The sequence below is a fragment of the Nicotiana tomentosiformis genome, chromosome 3 (assembly GCF_000390325.3).
Source record: "Nicotiana tomentosiformis chromosome 3, ASM39032v3, whole genome shotgun sequence".
NCBI lineage: Eukaryota > Viridiplantae > Streptophyta > Magnoliopsida > Solanales > Solanaceae > Nicotiana > Nicotiana tomentosiformis.
In genome coordinates, this window is record NC_090814.1 from 99020055 (window position 1) to 99033637 (window position 13583).

At 34.0% G+C, this 13583-nt stretch overlaps 1 protein-coding gene across 1 annotated transcript; it reads right to left on the bottom strand.

The window, feature by feature from the left end:
- Positions 1 to 10383: 10383 nt before the first annotated feature.
- On the bottom strand, positions 10384 to 10971 carry LOC138908233 (uncharacterized). Its single transcript, XM_070198885.1, has one exon. It carries the CDS (start codon positions 10969 to 10971, stop codon positions 10384 to 10386), a length of 588 nt encoding a protein of 195 aa, XP_070054986.1.
- Between the last annotated feature and the right edge of the window lie 2612 nt (positions 10972 to 13583).

The following is a 13583-nucleotide window of genomic DNA, read 5'->3' on the forward strand; positions in this document are numbered from 1 at the left end:
GAGGAGAGGCTTATAGTAGATAAAACGAAAATACATATACTAAATAATGGAGAAGACTTAACAGAGAGTCTTTCTAGTAATTTTCATAACATTGTGTGTTTGTGGGGTCATCGTTATTCCCTTTTCCGAATTTATTATTATTAATAAAAAGTTATTGATGACTTTTAGAGCTTTTGACAATGGGATCTTTCTTTCCATGTCTTTGCTATTCTGTAATTGTACAATGATATATTATATAATTACACAATTAGTAGTGACATAACTACGTGGTAAAAACATGACATATCTTTACTATCATTAGATAACTTGCCCTAAACTACTATTTTTAACTTTGAGAATTAAATCACACATTATAGATGATATTACCAACTCATGGGCCAGCACTACTATAATATAAGGGCTTTATTTATCCGTCTTCTTGGATCCCAACACTTGTATTATCGTCTGCAAGCTGTCCTTGGACTACTCTGCTGGACAATCACATTTAAGGTAACATGTGAGGCCTCTCAAGCCCAATATAACAATTTCCAGAAGCTCCTTTAACTACCACTTTTTTTTTCTATCTTTTCTTGAGTTGAGGGTCAACCGAAAATAGTCGTTTTATCTGTTTAGGGTAGGGATAAGGTCTGCGTACATACTATCCTACCCGAATTCTATTTGTGGGATTATACTGAATTTATTATTATTATTGTTGTAATTGTTGAAAACTGAAAAGCTCTTTTGAACATGCTCAAGTCTGACAAATATAAAGAAAAAAATAGAGGTTTACCCTATAAATAAAAGTACAGAGTTAAGCGAGTTTTCCTATGCTCATAAGCAAATATGAATATAAGGGGTGTACACAAAATATTTTGTAAAGCGGTGTCGATATTTACATAAAAGTGTAAAATAAATAACGTTAATTATCGTATTTCTAAATGAGTAATAGTCTTAGTGCATTAATTTTGTGGAGTCTTATGTTAAAAGAGGTCTCGAGTTCAGTTCTACTTAACCACAACTTTTAACAAGAGGCTCTTCAAATATTTGATAAAAATATGTTCTAGTCGGACCTCTTAAAGCAAAATTAGGAACTTAACTAGCATGCCGGACAAGAATATATGTCAAGTAATGTCATTTTATATTTGTTACTGGTCTCAACACAATATAATTACATATGCTTAATAAAAAATTTCGATGAAGCGGTGTCGCGTGATACCGCTTCGTCCACCATATGTCCGCCCCTGTGAATATGGGTTTTGTGAAAATAAGTACAAACTTTATAGTGTATAGAACATAATGAGGTGAGACAATTAAGTAGCAGAAGATACCATGGTTTCAAAGAAAATGCAACAAAAATACATAAAAGCTGAAATTTAGATATGCGGTCCATGTCAAGTGTAAAAATTACATGGGGAGCCTATTTGGTCGCCCATTTTTTACTTATACCTATTTTATTTTTTCGTTTGCATTCGTACCCATTTTTTATTAAATGCGTTTTAAAAAGACGATTTTACCCTTCTTTAATAAAAGACTATTGACAAACTACAGGACAAAAATTTAAGCATGTTTAGGCTGAAGTTTTAGCAAATAAACTAAAAATATTCAGGTTGTTTAGACTGAAATTTCGGATAAAACTCAGGACAAAATTGTAGACTACGTTACAAAACTTCAGTATGTTTTGGTATGAAATTTTAGCAAATGAACTAAATAATTTCAGCATGCATTAACAAAAACTCTTTAGAAAATTACATACTGCAAGACAAAACTTAAGCATGTTTAGTCTGAAGTTTTAGCAAATGAACTAAAAAATTTCAACATGTTTTGTCTGATGTTTTAGCAAATAAACTAAATAACTTCAGCATGCATTAGCAAAAACTCATTAGAAAATTACATACGACAAAATAAAAACTTAAGCATGTTTAGTCTGAAGTTTTAGCAAATGAACTAAAAAACTTAAGCATGTTTAATATAAAATTTTAGCAAATGAACTAAATAACTTAAGCATGTTTAGTCTGAAATTTTAGCAAATGAACTAAATAACTTAAGCATGTTTAGTCTGAAGTTTTAGCAAATGAACTAAATAACGTAAGCATGTTTAGTCTGAAATTTTAGCAAATGAATTAAATAACTTCAGCATGTTTAGTCTGAAGTTTTAGCAAATGAACTAAATAACTTCAGCAAGTTTAGACTGAAGTTTCGGATAAAATACATGACAAAACTGTAGACTGCAGGATAAATAACTTCAGCATGCATTAGCATGAAGTTTTAGCTTCAATGTGAAACAATTTCATGCTATATTAGCATGAAATTTTAGCTTCAACATGAAACAACTTCATGTTACATTAGCATGAAGTTTTAGCTTCAAGGTGAAACAACTTCATGCAAGTGTGATTCTGAAGATGAATCTGGATAAATTTCTGATTATTTTATAAAATTGCTGAGAGGAGAGGAGGAGATCGTTTTATATCTTTTGTCAGAGGTGTAATTGTCATATTATTACAGATTTTTTGTGAGATGGCTACCAAATCAATAATTTTAAAAAATAGGGTACAAATTAAAAAGTGACACAAATATAGGGTACGGCTGCAAATCACCCACGTCAAGAATAACCCTTCAGGAGCCCAAGAGCCAAATCCTAGAAGCCCCAAAAAAAGAGCAAAGTTAAAGAAAACAGAAGATAAAAAAAGGAAGGTAAATCATTAACATAATTTATGCTTCGTTAATGTAGCAGTTCATCCAACAATTGACGAAATCATGGATTTGTCCTCTTGACACACGGGTAATTCAACTTTCCTCTTCCTATTTTAACTTGGTAGGTTTCTCAATGATGTATGTAAGTACTCTTACTCATATGTTATTTCTAACGATTCGACCGGTCGTTTTGAGCATTTACACTCCTTTCAACTATTTGAAGTCTTGAATAACTTTTTACGAGGTATTATGACTTATGTGTAATGACCCCGGAGAAATTTTGCTAAGAAAATTAAGATTTTGTGGTATTGAGGTAGATCAATTAGTACAAAAATTATAGAAACTTTTTGGGTTGAATAATGCACTGATGTGTAAAAAAAAAATTGCCGGAAAAAAAAGGTCATTTCTGCGACCACTATGCGGTCGCAGAATCACTCTGCGGACCGCATAATGGTCGCAGAGTGGATCAGAAGAGGGGCAAGATTTGAGAAAAATCTGCGGTACATTATGCGATCGCAGACTTGTTTTGCGGTGCATTATGCCACCGCAGAACAGGTATGCGGGCCGCATAATGACTGCAGACCGGGTCAGTCACGCCTAGTTTTGGAGGCCAAATTATGCGGCCGGTATGCAGACCGCATACCAGTTATGCGATCGCATAACTGCGTCGAAGCTTCCATTCTTTCTAATTTTTGACCCGAACCAACTTCGATTTATAGCCCTTGAAGCTCATTTTTTAGCAAAAATCTGATATTTTAAAGAGATGTGAGAGCATTTTAGAGAGAGAAAGTGAAGACTTAGTCATTTATTGATCAATTATTGTTCAAGGTTTGAAGGTTTCACAAGGATCTTGCTAGGGCTTCAAAGAGGAAAGAATTTATTTCCCCAATTTTTCAATTTCGGATTTGGAATAAAGATGGGTAATTAAAAGTATGATTCTTGAGTGTTAGAGTATTATTTATACATACACATACCAATAAGGTTTATGGAAAGATTATTGAGTTCAAATGGGTAAAAATTGGGTTGAAAATGATAGAAATTCTCAAAGACTTTAATTGAAGATTTGAGGGTCAAGTTGATGTCGGAATTTAGTGAAATTTGTATGGTTGGACTCGTGGTTGGATGGGCGTTTATGTTTTGTAAATTTTGTCGGGTTCCGAGATACGGGCCCTACGGGCAATATTTGAGTGAATTTCGGATTTTTATTGAAAAGTTAGTATTCCCTTATGGAAATAATTACAATAATTGGTATTGACTAAATCGAATTATTTATTGTTAGATTCTAGGCGTTTGGAGGCCAATTTATGAGGAAAAAGCATACCGAAGTAAAGAATTACACGGTTTGAGGTAAGTAACACTTCTAAACTTGGTTCTAAGGGTATGAATCCCCAAAATTTGGTATGATATAAATTGTTTGGAGGTGACACACACAATAGGTGACGAGCATGTACACGTGCGCCATAGAAATTGTATCCTGAATAAATCATGTGCAGTTGTAAAATTAATGAATCATGTTATTATATGAATTTTCTCCTTGCGTTAGGAAATTGAGCTGAGACTTTTATTAAAAATTATGTTTAGGCTACGTGCCAATATTTTGGGACCCATAGGGTCGTGTTACTGTTGAATTAATTATTTTAAATTGAAAGTTCATACTCAGTCGTATTCATGTCATTACATATCATATCTCAGTCTCTGTTGTTATTTATTGATACATCATATCAATATTTTCGGGCTATTTTTATGACATTGTGAGCCTAGGAGAGAGAGACTGGAGAGATTGATGACTGAGTGAGGCCGAGAGTCTGATTGTGAGGATAATTATGGGATCGGGCTGCACGCCACAGCAGACCATATTGGCTTTATATACTTTATTATTATATGGATCGGGGTTGCCCGTCTACAGCAGGCCTTATAGGCTTTATTGTTATACGGATCGGGACTGCCCGCCTATAGTAGGCCATATAGGCTTTATATAGCGCTTGGGCTGAAGGAGCCCCTTCGAGAGTCTGCACACACCCCCAGTGAGCGCGGTTGATTTATAGCACTTGGGCTGAAGGAGCCCCTCCGGAGTCTGCACACACACCCAGTAAGCGCAGTTGATTTATATTGAGGGATGGATCTTCCCTGGATACGGATCTTGCCCGAAGCATTTATATTGAGGGATGGATCTTCCCTGGGCATGGATCTTGCCCGAAGCATTTATATTGAGGGATGGATCTTGCCTGGACATGGATCTTGCCCAAAGTATTTATATTGTAATGAGTTTACCTGGATATGGATCTTGTCCGTATCATTTATATTCGGGTATAAATTACTCCAGGGCTGGATTGGCCTTATACGGTACTGAGTGACTGACTGTCAGTCGATGTGTATTTATATATGAGTTGGAACACCCTTGGGCTGGATTGGCCATAAACAGTACCGAGTGACCGGATAATTTGTGACAGGTATTTACATGAGGTCTTTTACTGAGATGTCATATTCTTCATATCATACAGTATTGATTTATTTCAATTGTACTGAGTTTAAATGATAAATTTGGAAGCATGTCTACATTTTGTACCATTATTTATACTGGATTGTATCTGTGGAGCTCGTCATTGCTTTCAGTCCAGAGGTTAGTCTTGTTACTTATTGAGTTAGTTGTACTCATACTACACTCTGTACCTCGTGTGCAGGTCCAGGTGCTCTCGGATACGACGACTATTAGAATTCAGAGTTCTTTCCATTGGAGACTATCAAGGTAGCTGCTTGAAGACCACAGACTTGATTCCCTTCCTGTTTAGTTATTGTACTGTTCTATATTTCAGACAGTAATTATTACCAGTCAGACTTTGTATTTATTTAGATGCTCATATATTTAGTGACATCGGATTTTGGGAGTGTTTATATTTGTATTTGTGAGATTTCTTCCGCTGAATTTAATTATTATGTTTTCAAATTTAAGATATGGTGGTTCATTGGGATTGTCGGCTTGCCTAGTATTGAGTTAGGTGCCATCATGACATGTGGGTTTTTGGGCCGTGATAATATTATTGTTAGAACATACGCAGCGGAAGCAAACATACAAATCTAACGTCAAATAAATGTAAACTAGACAATGATACAATTACGAGATTAGAAATTACTAACCTCTTGAAATCGTTGCACGGGCTCTCCACAGAGCAAGAATTCAGGGCTGCAGTCTTCTGTTATGGTCCTAGTAAGACCTTGGACTAAATTGCTTTGAGTGGGCAAGAACAATACAACTCTAAAAGGTGAGTTATTGGGTGAAAATGTCTTCCTTATGTAGACTCATTTTTCAGCCAAAAAAGGCTCCAAAAACGTATAGGATTCTGTTTGTGCAAGTAGAATCCTACTCTAACTCTGCCGAATGACTTTTCTCCCAAGTCACTTTTTACCCAAGTCAATTCAGGTTTTACTAAGTATAGCAGGGACCACAAAAATAATAAGAGGCTACTAATTATAGTATTAATTCAAAATTTGCATTAATTAATTCCTACTATAATTCATTGCAGTTTATTTCACTAAAAACTACAATTGAACTCCTCAATATGAATTTTAAAAATTCACTACCACTTATTTTAACTCCCCATGTTAAGATCCCAAATACCAGTCAATTAAATTAAATCACTGATAATTTAATTTAATCAACTAATTAAATCTTTTATAATTCCGCTTAAACTATTTTATGTGACGGATACAAAATCCACCGGCCGGGTTTTCATATGAAAACTAATAAGTTTGCATAAAGGGTTATCATCAAACTCAAAAACGAATCATGGATTTATCAACTAATTATTATTTCACAAATGTTATTCGTTATTGACCAATCTATCAGGCGTACACTAAATCTGAATAGAGTTGTCCCTTTTGATAAATCAAAACAATAAGCAAATCACATTGATCATAATAATTATATCAAGATTAGGAATATAAGCTCATTCAATGAATTAGAGAAAATATTTTATATATATTCAGTACAAAAATATCTTTTCTCTACTTGGTCCGTTCAATATACACGTAGTATACTAGCCTTGTAGTCGGAGTAAAATCACTCCCATAATCAAGACAAATTATACTATAATCTTGTGCTACAATCATCAAAATATTTTGCCCAATAATATCTTCGATTGTGAACATAGTTTATTAATTATGAGAACCGACAATTTAATCTTCTGTGCATGAGCTAAGACTCCATACACTAAATTGTCTACTACATAACTAAAGGACACACATGTAACAAATGATCTATTTAAGATAGTACTTTATTGAATTGAATAAATTAAATAAATAATTATTCCATAGATAATAAAACACATTACTATGTCTAAACCGCATGGTTAATAGTATATCCCAACAATCTCCCACTTAAACTAATAACCATGCGACTACAACTCTAATACCCATTCCTTATACATGCTTGTCAAAAATCTTCTGTGGCAAGCTCTTTGTAAACGGGCCTGCCAAATTTTTCTTTGACGCAATCTTCAATACTCTTGCATCATCTCTCTGAGTTATGTCCCGAATTAAGTGATATTTACGCTCAATATGCTTACTCTTTTTATGGCTTCTTAGTTCCTTAGAGTTTGCAACTGCACCACTATTGTCACAATAAAGTACAATCGGTGCTTGAACCGAAGGAACTACATTAAGCTCTTTTAGAAAGTTTCCGAGCCAAACAACCTCTTTAGCTGCTTCAGATGCAGCCACATATTCGGCTTCCATGGTGGAATGAGAAACACATGATTACTTGATACTCCTCTAACTTATGACTCCACCTCCTAAGGTAAAAGCATATCCTAAGGTAAATTTTTTAGAATCTCTATCTGACTGAAAATCTGAATCAGTATAGCCAATGGGTGCAAGATCACCTGAGTGATAAACCAACATATAATCCCTAGTCCTTTTCAAGTACTTGATTATATGTTTAACGACAGTCCAGTGTTCTCGTCCAGGGTTAGACTGAAATCTACTAACCATGCCAACAACAAATCAGATATCATGCCTAGTACATAGCATAGCATACATGAGACTCCCAACAGCAGAAGCATAAGGGACCACCTTCATCTTTTCTATCTCATCAGTCGTTTTGGGGATTGATCTTTTGACAGAGAGATTCCATGTATAAAAGGGAGAAAGACTTTATTGGAATCTTGCATACTAAACCCGGTGAGAATAGTATCAATATAAAGTTCTTGGGATAAGCCTAATATCCTTCCTTTGCGATCTCGCATAAGCTTGATCCCAAGGATATGTGCCGCTTGTCCCAAGTCTTTCATATCAAAATGCGAGGACAACCATTCCTTTACTGAATTCAACATGCTCATATTATTTCCTATGAGCAAAATATCATCCACGTACAAAACCAAAAATGTAACTTTATATCTATTCCACTTTTTATAGACACAAGACTCATTTTCACATTGATCAAAACAAGTATTCCATGCTCTAGAAGCTTGTTTCAATCCATAAATGGATTTCTTTAATTTACACAACATGTGCTCATTGCTACTTTTTATGAAACCAACTGGTTGTGCCATGTAGATGTACTCATCAAGACTTCCATTAAGAAAAGTCGTCTTGACATCCATTTTTCCAATCTCATAATCGTAATGAGTAGTAATGGATAAGAGGCTCCTAATGGATTTAAGCATGGCTACTGGCGAAAATATTTTCTCATAATCGATCCTTTCTTTTTGAGTAAACCCTTTTGCAACAAGCTTAGCTTTAAAAGTTTGCATTTTTCCATCCACTCCTCTCTTTTTCTTATAGATCTATCAGTAGGTGGTTCTACAAGATCCCAGACTTGATTGGAGTACATGGACTCCAATTCAGATTTCATAGTAGCAACCCATTTATCAACATCTGTATTATGTAGTGCTTTGTCATAATTAAGAGATTCTGTATTAGGATCTTTAGGGATTCTATCATAAGATTTTCCCAAGAGCGCAAACCGGAGAGGTTTTTCAATAATTCTCCCAATACGACTAGTCACTACAGGTGCAGTCTGCTTTTGTTGTTGAATTACAACATCATTTTTTGGAACTGAAGCCTCAATGTTATCCTCCACACCTTGCGGTATTGGGATATCATTAACTTCTTCCTAGAGTGCATGATGTAGAAAAATTTCAGGTTGCTCAACAATCTGAGGTTGCTCAACATTACTCCCACTACTTTAGGGTAGTGAGATGTCAGAAAATTGCTCTTGTGTATTCTTCTGCCTATTGACATTTCTCCCACTACGATAATGCAATGGTATGTCAATACTGACTTCCGGTAATTATTCCAGAGATGAGTCATTAGTTACCCCATTACTTAATTCCTGTAAAACTAGTTTACTTCTAGGAATATGGTTCATTAAATAGTCCTCTTCTAGAAATCTGGCATTTGTCGTAAGAATTACCTTCTTTTCTTTGGGACAATAAAATAAACCGCCTTTAGTTCCTTTTGGATATCCAATAAAAATGCATACTTTTGTCCTTGATTTCAATTTATCCGCTTTCCATTTCAGCACATGTGCTGGACAACCCCAAACCCGAATGTGTCGTAAACTTGGCTTGCGCCCAGTCCACAATTCTGCTGGAGTTGAATGTACTGACTTTGAAGGAACCAAATTTAGAATGTAATTTGTTGTTTCTAAAGCATATCCCCAAAAGGAAGAAGGCAAATCGGAATAACTTAACATTGATCTAACCATTTTCATAAGGGTTCTATTTCTTCTTTCTACCATACCATTTTGTTGTGGTATTTCTGGAGCAGATAATTGAGATGTAATTCCACAATCTGATAAGTATTTAATGAATTCCGCAGAAAGGTATTCACCACCACGATCAGATCGTAATATTTTGATATATTTATCATGTCGTTTCCATTTCCGTCTTACATTCTTTGAATTTTTTAAAGCATTCAGACTTACGACGCAACAGATAAATGTATCCATATTTTGAGTAATCATCTGTAAAAGTCACAAAATACTCAAAAACCACCTCTTGTTTGTATATGCATAGGGCCATACAAATCAGAGTGAATTAATTCTAACTTATCGCTGGCTCTATTTCCTTTTGAGGGAAAATGTCTCTTGGTCATTTTACCTTCTAAACAGGATTCGCATGTTGGCAGTGCTTCCACTTTCAATGAACTCAAAGTTCCATCAGAGACCAATCTCGAAATACTATTTACATTTATATGACCTAGACATAAGTGCCATAAATAAGTTTGGCTCAATTCAGAAATACGTTTTCTTTTATGTGGCATATTTGCTTTTTAATTCTTTTGGTTGTTGTAGCACATGAGGATATATATCAAGAATAAAAAGGTCATGTACTCTAGCAGCAGTGTAGATAAAACGTTTATTAAACTTAATAACAATAGAGTTATTAGCAAAATAAATATTATAACCAGCATCCATTATTTTCGAAACCGAAATCAAATTCCTTCTAATAGAAGGTACATAGAGAACATATTTCAAAACTAAAACTCTATCACTACTAAACAAAACTCTAATATCGCCTAATGTTAAAGCTGGTGTTGGCTCGCCATTGGCTTGAAAAATGCAAACTTCATTCTCACTTAGCCGTCGCGTTTCCTGAAACCCCTGCAAAATAGTGCAAATATGATTAGTGGCTCCTGAATGTACACACCAAAACATGGTAGAGACAGCCGCTAAACAAGTTTCAACGACATTTAAATTTGAATTACCTTGCTTATTCAACTTTGCCAGATAGGCAGGACATTATTTTTTGTGATGCCCAGGTTGCTTGCAATGATAGCACTTCCTTTAAGCCTTTTCACACCAGTCGCACCTCCAGGTGCCAAAACCTTTTGAGCCTTCTTCTTTTTCTTACCGCCTTTCAACTTAGAAACCGAAGCTTTCTCAACATCAATGCCACAACTGGAGCTTGCTATTTGATGATAGATTCTGCCGACTTGCAGCTCATTCAACAATTTCGCCAGTGACAAATCTATTTTGTTCATATTATAGTTCAAGCGAAATTGTTGAAAACTGTCAGACAGAGTCTGCAGGACCATCTCAACTTGAGATTCCTTATCAATCACAGCTCTAAGGACCTCCAGTTCATTCAAAAGACCTATCATCTTCAGAACATGGTCCCTGACGGATGATCCTAAAGTCATCTTGGTGTTCAAAAGGGCTTTCATAATTGTCTGCTTAGCAGCACAATTTTGCTCACCGAACATCTCTTTGAGACTTTCGAGCATGTCATAAGCAGACCCCATAGACTGATGTTGATGTTGCAAAACATTCGCCATAGAGGCAAGAATGTAGAATCGCGCCATCTCATCAGCCTTGACCCATTTGTCATAGGCTTTAACCTGATCATTAGTAGTTCATCAGGTTTTTCTGGGCACTCCTCAGTAATTATAAATTTGTAACCTTCAGCAGTTAGGACAATATCAAAGTTCCTTTTTCAGTCAACATAATTTGGTCCTTCTAACTTGTTTTGGTTCAAAATTGAGATAAGTGGGTTGAATGAAGACAAGGTTAATCTGATAGATATTCACATTAAATAGATCATTAGTTATGTATTTAGAATAATAAAATTCAAAAACAGCACATTACACATATAACCACACTCATTGAATAGTTAGATTCGTTAGGGAAACTTAACTATTCATGCAAAATATATGAGTTATGTAAGATATTTATCCCATAAATTAAAACAGGATCAACTCATATGGAGAGTAAACTATTAAATTAAGATAGGTAAATATCACTTTTATAAACTGTAGTTTTCATTGAATCAACATGTAACTCAGTTGGAGAGTTAATACAAGTAATCAAATAACTAGAGGCAAAACTACAGTAATCATCTATAATGAACTTATCTGATGTGGAAGAAGACATGTGTTAACATATAAATTCATTATATTACTGTAAAATATGATTGGAAACCTTGGGAATTGAACCCTACCACCACTGTTTTCTTAAACAAAATTCCAAAAAATAGAAAAATGGCCAAAACCCCATCTAAACGACCACGAATGCCGAAAAAATGTCATACATCATGAGCAAAACTGATGAGTATTGCTCACTGGGTCATTTCCGATGAACCTACCAAATTTGAGGTCAATCGGAGTTCAACAGAATTTCAGAATTCCAAATTCATCCTATTTGTAGAATTCTGTTTTTGGGCCTTTTTTAGGATTTTGATTATTTTGGCTCGTTCAAATCACATAATATACTTATGTATATTAAATCATGATTTCAGAACTTAAAATAATATTATTATTACAGTTTTATATAAAAAAACTATTTTCGAACAAAATTGTAAAAAAAAACAAAATGTTTTTCACCCGTTCAAAACGCCACTCTTCATAATTCCGTATATTAATCCATAATTTCAGAACAAATAACATTCAAAACAGCCAAGTTTTTATTAAAACAACATTGTGATTATGGACAAAAACGCAACTAAAACATATTGTCAATATAACATCATATATATATAGTATTTAAAAACAATCACGTTTTTATTAAAAAAACAACACTGTTATTCAACAAAAAATGCAATAAAACAGATTGTCATTAAATATAACACCACTGTTTATGCATATGTATATTAATTCATAGTTTCATAATTAAAATACTAATAAAAACAATCACGTTTATGACATAGAATAACCATACCAAATATGTATCATTAAACAATACGTTTTAATATTACTCTATTCATTATGTATTACATTATCTAGTTAGATGTAAGACGACGTCAAATACATGCGCAGCGGAAGCAAGCATACAAATCAAGCGTCAAATACATATAAACTAGACAATGATACAATTACGAGATTAGAAACCACTAACCTCTTGAAATCGTTGCATGAGTCCTCCACAGAGTAAGAATCCAGGGCTGAAATCTTCTGCTATGGTCGTAGTAAGACCTTGGACGAATTTGCTTTGAACGGGCAAGAACAATACAACTCTAAAAGGTGAGTTATTGGGTGAAAAATGTCTTCCTTATGTAGACTCGTTTTTCAGCCAAAAAGGGCTCAAAAAACGTGTAGGATTCTGCTTGTGCAAGTAGAATCCTACTTTAACTCTGTCGGATGACTTTTCTCCCAAGTCACTTTTTACCCAAGTCAGTTCAGATTTTTACTAGGTATAGCAGGGTACTAATTATAGTATTAATTCTAAATTTTGCATTAATTAATTTCTACTATAATTAATTACAGTTTATTCCACTAAAAATTACAATTGAACTCCTCAATATGAATTTCAAAAATTCACTAACACTTATTTTAACTCCCCATGTTAAGATCCCAAATATCAGTCAATTAAATTAAATCACTGACAATTTAATTTAATCAACTAATTAAATCATTTATAATTCCGCTTAAACTATTTCATGTGATGGATACAATATTCACCGGTCGGATTTTTACATGAAAACTTATAAGCTTACATAAAGGGTTATCATCAAACTCAAAAACGAATCATGAATTTATCAACTAATTATTATTTCACAAATGTTATTCGTTATTATCCAATCTATCAGGCGTGCACTAACTCTGAATAGAGTTGTCCCTTTTGATAAATCAAAACAATAAGCAAATCACATTGATCATAATAATTATATCAAGATTAGGAGTATAAGCTTATTCAATGAATTCGAGAAAATATTTTATATATATTCAGTACAAAAATATCTTTTCTCTAATTGGTCCGTTCAATATACAATGAGTATACTAGCACAAGAAGTCGGAGTAAAATCACTCCCATAATCAAGACAAATTATACTATAATCTTGTGCTACAATCATCATGATATTTTGTCCAATAATATCTTCGATTGTGAACATAGTTTATTAATTATGAGAACCGATAATTTAATCTTCAGTGTATGAGATAAGACTCCATACACTAAATTGTCTACTATATAACTAAAGGAC